This window comes from Haemorhous mexicanus, chromosome 2, assembly GCF_027477595.1.
Source record: "Haemorhous mexicanus isolate bHaeMex1 chromosome 2, bHaeMex1.pri, whole genome shotgun sequence".
Lineage (NCBI taxonomy): Eukaryota > Metazoa > Chordata > Aves > Passeriformes > Fringillidae > Haemorhous > Haemorhous mexicanus.
This window is the reverse complement of record NC_082342.1, coordinates 97820356-97826169: the sequence shown is the minus strand read 5'-3', so window position 1 is coordinate 97826169 and position 5814 is coordinate 97820356. Positions and strand designations below refer to the sequence as shown.

Genomic DNA, 5814 nt, shown 5'->3' with positions numbered 1-5814 from the left:
GCAGGGGCACCGCTGTCGCGCGTGTGTGCGCCGGTGCGGGGGGAGCGCGCCCGCCCCGGCTCGGTGACACGGTGGCCGGGGCGCAGCGATGTCGCTGCCCGCGCTGGCGCGGCGCGGCCCGGCACGGCGGTGCGCGGGGGTGAGGTAGGCGCCGAGCGGAGCTGCAGCGCCCTGTGTGTGTGGCGGGGTGTGTGTGTGTGTAGGGATCGCGCTCCACTGCGGCGGGGAGGGAGGGAGGAGAAGGAAGGGAGGGAAGCAGGCGCACTGTGATGAGCAGAGCCTCTAAGTCCAGCCAGCGCCGTCGTCCTGTCGCTCCCAGCGGAGCCCGGGGCGGGGAAGCGGCAGCGCACAAATGACTGCCTGAGAGGGGGGGAACTAGAGGACCGAGGCTCCGCGCCGGGTGCCTGCTTGTTTATTTTTTATTTATCATCGTTTTCGGAGGGGGCGAGTCAAGGGGAAGAGGCTTTTTTCCTTTTTTTTTTTTTTTTTTTTGCCACCTCACTACTCCTCTTGTTGCAGGTGCCCGCAGCTCAAAGCGGCGCCTGGAAAGTTTTGTTTGCGTGCGTGCGGGCTGCGAGCGGCGGCGGCGGCCCGGGATGCGGGTCCCGGGGCCCGGCTCTCCGCCGCTTCCAGCCGCACCGCGGCTGCTGGGGCTGGCGTAGGCGCCCCCTGGGAGAGCCGCGTGCGGGCATTAAACCCCCTCCCTCCTCCCCGCCGCCCTCCTCCGCCCCCTCCGTCCCTCCCTCTCTCCCTCCCTCCCTCCTTCCCTCTCCCCGGTGCGCGGCCATTGCAGTGACCCCGGCCGGCCAAGGATGATTACGAACACGCGGGGCTTCCTGTGGTCGGATTTGGAGACGCGGGCGCTGCTGGAGATCTGGGGCGAGGCGGACGTGCAGTCGGCGCTGGACGGCAACTTTCGGAACAGCCATGTGTACCGGGACGTGGCGTGCCGCCTGGCCGAGCTGGGCTTCGAGCGCACCCCCGAGCAGTGCCGCATCCGCATCAAGGGCCTCAAGCGGCAGTACTACCAGGCCCGGGACGGGCTGAAGAAGAACGGGCACGCCCGCAAGATATGCAAGTACTACGACGAGATGGACCGGATCCTCAGCTGCCGAGGGGGGCCCGACGGCGCCCCCGAGCCGCTGGCCCCGCCGCCCGACGGCGCCCAGCCGCCCGCGGGGCCGCTCGCCGCGCCGCCCACGCCGGGCACGCCGCACAACAGCCGCTCGCTGGACGCCGAACTGGACGAGGACGCCGGGCCGGAGTCCCCCCGGGACAACTTCACCGAGGATTCCGGCGAGTGCTCTTCCTACGCCGATCACCCCATCAAGGTGGAGTGCCCGTCCTTCGCCATCCCCGTGCCGCCGGGTGACGGTGAGTAGCCTGCGGGATCCCGGCGCCGGGTGTCCTCCCCTCACCTCGCGGGCTCTTGCAACCCGGCGCTTTTCCGCAGCCAGCGCGCTTCTAAGTGGCTTTTTCCTTATCCTGCTGCCTCCTGCCCCGTCCTTCGCGCTCCGAAACCCGCCCGTGCTTCCCCCCACTCTTGCACCTTGCGCGTCCCCGCGAACTGGGGAGCAGGCTGCTGCGGGGGCTGGAAATGCTGCATACCGGGGAGGGGGAGATGCTGCAGACAGGGACCCTAGTGAGTTTTTGTCGGTATTTGTCAATGGGAAACCCATGGAAGACTAGCGCAGAGATTATCGAGACAAAGTGTCAGGTAGCATTGTACAAGAAAATAAGCATCCTTCTCGCTGGAGTGTTTTACCGTTCCCTGCAGATTGTGTGCAGTTTTGCTAATCGGTATTAAAACGATGATGACGGTAATACCTGAAAAATCTCCTTATTGTTGCAGCTGGGCCAGAAAGCTAGGGGAGAGTTTTTACATAATAAATTGCACGGGTTGTTTTAGAAACACTGTTTCTAACTTTACCGGGGTTGGAGACAGAAACAGCACTTTGATAAAGCCTGTCCTTTCCCTGTGCGTTCTTTACCCTCCACGTTTGTATTGTGGAGCAGCGGGGGGAAATGTTGCTTGTTTGTTTTCAATCTAGATTAATGCAGGGTTTTTAATACAAACATGAACCTGTCTTCAGAAGTTGACATGACTTAAGAATCAGCCAATTGGTTGACGTTTAAGCAACCTTCTTTTTACATTTAAACCCCATCAAAGAGTTGTTTACACTAATGTTCTTTTGAAATGCAAATCTAGAATGCCAACAGACTGAAACTCAATTTAGATTAATGTAATTATCTGCAATAGACAAATGAGGCTATACTATTTAATAACCTTCGCTTAAACCTTTTTAGAAGATGAAAAAGACTCCTATTGTCGAAGTTTAGTACTAAAACAATTAAAAAAGTCTCTGTGATTTTTGTGTTACCCTTACAACTTGGTAGAAGTTTGTGGGTTTGCTTTGGTACTCTGAAAGAAGTACTATTTATGTCACATAAATACAGCTTGTGTTGGGAAAGTGTAACCTAATGCATTGTGAGACATTAGGTCACATCTTGTAGGGAGATTTTTTTGCTGCTTTCCTCTTAGAAAATTGTTTTCCATCAGAAAAATAATAGATTCTTTCCTTGCTTTAGGCTTTAAAGAAGTCAGTGCTCCAACTATTACCCCACCTCTCAGTCAGCCCAAAAGATCAAAAAAACGCCATACTAATTTGACATTGGATAAAATGATGGAAAAATTTCTGCAGCAGAGCATGGATACAGATGAGAAATTCTACAGATTCGAAGAGCAGAGGCTCAAAATTGAGGACAAGCGTCGGGAAGCTGAGCATGCTCGAGAACTCCAGATGTTACAGATGTTGGGACAGATGTTGGCTGGAATTTCTTCTTCGGTATCACAAAGGTCACAATCTATACCAACAAGTCCACCTCGGAGAGCGAACCATCGTTCATATGCGGATAACTTTAATTATAATGCTATGACAGCAACACTTTCTCCACCGATAGGTACTTCCTTCTACAGCATAAATAAAAGCTAGGGTACTTTTTAAAACTTCTGTGTGAAAGCACTGGTAGTAAGCAGCTTTTGAAAATAAAACCTAATTGGAATTATTTAATACTGTGGTGAAGGTGTTTGTCTGATGTCAACTGAAATTAAATCATTATTCGTACCATTGTACTGATTATTTAATACAGGTACATTAGTTATAGCAAATTTTCATGAGCAAAATTATACCTTTTGAACCCTGTAAACCTTGGGAACTTCCTTCCACATTCATGTCTCTGTACAGTGAAGTGAGGAGGAGTTATATATGTAAAAGGCAAGTAGGAGGGTTGCTGGAAGCAATCTGGAAACATTAGTTACTCTGTAGCAGAAATATTGCTGCTGTTCTGCTTGAAGTTATCAAGCATAACCCAGTATATGAAGTTAAGGGTGTGCATGTGTTTTTTTCAGGGCTGGGAAAAGAGTGGAGTTTTTCCTACACTGAAATCAGATGTTAAGGTCTAGCTTCTTTAAAATAATTTGCTTTACAACAAAATTCTGAATCTTATAAATTTAAAATTGTATTATTGTAGCAGGTGTAATAGAAGATGAAAATACTTGCTTTTTTTTTTTTTTCTACACCAGCTCTATAAATTCTATGGGCATATGAATTTACTTTAAAGAAAAAGGCAAAGCAGTATCTCAAGAATTGCTATTTATGCACAAACTTCCTTCTGTACCTCATGTGTGGGCCAGAAGCTGATGGTAGCAATCTTCTTGGGATCTGTGTGCCTGTGCCATTTATCTTTATCATGATCTCTTTGTACCTGGAGGTAGACTGCATGGGCAGGAGGAAATCAGGGATATTCCATCAGTGCTGGAACTAGAGTCAGATTGGGGCTTAGTGATTGTAGCCTGCCACGTGGAAATGCAAAGTCTTGTTCTGTTCTAATTCTGAATTTCACACTGCTTGGAAGAAAAAAGGTGTATTCGAAAAGAGGGAAAAAAAAAAAAAAAAGGAACCAGCCAGCATCAGTGTTGGATAATAATAATCTGGCATGCCAGATCCTAAGGGGCATTCCCTGAGTCCTGAGAGGTCCTTTCAGTTGTTTGTTATTGTTTCCCTGTAAAATTGTGGCAGACTGGGTGCTTAGGCCTGTTGAGGGTTTAGGCTGGCAGATCTGGTTGTGTTCCTTGAGTGGATAGCTGGTGTGTAGGATTTCCTGGTGGCAACAGACTTTTGCAGATAATTTATGGGATATGAATGGATACAGTGTTTCAAATGTTCTCCCTTTTAAAATTAATGAAAACTAATGTGCTTTAGAAAATCCCATAGAAAATTATTTCAGGTTCTAGACTGGGGTGAAGTTACCTACAAGGCTTTACCATTACTTCTGAAAGTTTTTTCCTGAAAAGTTAAATTATGTGTAGCAACCTGAAACTGAGGTTCAATTTTCCTTGTTGGATTTCATCATATAGGTGTACAGGCATATTGCACTATGCAAAAATGCATTTTATTTATTTAACTGTAGCAAGAGCAATTCGAGATTCTAATCTTCTAATTGGCAAGGGTGTAAAAAAGTGTTTATGCTAAAATGTGAGCATAATGCTTCAGGCAACACATCTTTTAAGGAATTAAGATTTAATTTGTTAAGAGCTGAATATGGTGTAGTGATTCTGTAGGTAGAGTAGGGCTATATTAAGAATGGCTTTTTGCATAATTCTCTGCCTTCTCTCCATTTATTATGTAGTAATTTTATGTTCACACATGAACAAGAGCCAGCAGCAAATAAACAGAAGGCCTTCTTAGCAACACTGCAGTTTAAGGGTTCCGAGCTACATAATATTCTTTTGTGGTTGAAAACCAGGAATTGTGTGAAGTGTGATTTAAAGAAAATAATCTGCCCTGTTTTCTGAGGAGATGAGGATTTTGTTCTTCTCTGTGTCACTGCAATGCTATTTTGGCCATAATCCAAAACAGGTTGTGGGTTTTTTCTCTTATATTCATTCCTTTCTTTTTTTTACCCCCTTTTTTATTATTTCTTAGTAAGACTGGGATGCCTGTATTCAAAAGCAAAAGATCAGCAAAGAGTGTTTATCATTATTGAAGACTAAAGCATACTATTACTGACGATTAGCATGTCTGGTTTAGATTCTGTGAAGGACAGAGAAAAAGATGTATTTTGCTGATAACACATGGATTTGGAAATGTCTTGTTTATTACTTTTTTTCCCCTCGTTATGCCCAGTGCTTCTGGAACAGAAATTTTCTTTTTTTTTTTTTTTTCCCCTTCTTTTCTCCTCCCCTCTATTTTTATTTTGGGGTTGGGGGTTAGGTTTATTGAGTTGTGTACAACTGAAAATAAGGAGTATCATGGGAGTTAGTTTCTACATAATTATGGTATACATGTGTAGCAGTTCCCCAAAAGCTTTTTAGAAGATCTGTACAAAAGAAAGTAAGCATGGCTATGGTCTAGGACACTGATATTAGCATTGGAATAAGCCACTCTTCTGAGCAAAATTTTACAGGTAATGAGGAGTTTTTAAGAACTTGCTCTTTTAGTGTATTTGCTGCAGTTTGTAGTTAACACATTGTTGATAGAAGTAGTGATCTTCACATTTTTCCCATGTTAGGTAAATGTTTTAATTCTTTCTAGTTGTAATTGTTGAAGTAATTTTTTCTTCTGAATTTTTGTAGCCTTTTGAAAGAGTCATTTGATACATAGCCTACTGAGTGTGCAGTTGTTTTAGTATGTGGCTTGACATGTAGCTTTGCATCAGAGATCTGGAGATGTATTATAGCTAAAAATGATCTTTGTGTGATATTTGTAATGTTTGCATCTAGTGTGTTGGATTATAGTTTTGCAGAAAGACTTT

General features: G+C 45.8%; 1 protein-coding gene across 8 annotated transcripts in view; it reads left to right on the top strand.

Moving 5' to 3' along the window:
- Positions 1–5814, top strand: part of NAXD (NAD(P)HX dehydratase) — a 48677-nt gene that overhangs the window by 721 nt on the left and 42142 nt on the right. For 2 of the 8 annotated variants that reach the window (XR_009485450.1, XM_059839686.1), the window contains exons 1-3: positions 33–144; positions 794–1374; positions 2590–2961. The exons of 2 other annotated variants lie outside the window; for them this stretch is intronic. Coding sequence is in view for 4 of the 6 variants with exons in the window: in XM_059839686.1 (XP_059695669.1) it covers positions 89–144; positions 794–1374; positions 2590–2961 (1009 nt within the window). In the remaining 2 variants the exon portion in view is untranslated. Of the gene's footprint in view, positions 1–32; positions 145–793; positions 1375–2589; positions 2962–5814 lie in introns of those variants that run through there. 4 more of the 8 variants (XM_059839687.1, XM_059839685.1, XM_059839684.1 and 1 more) reach the window with 3 other exon arrangements.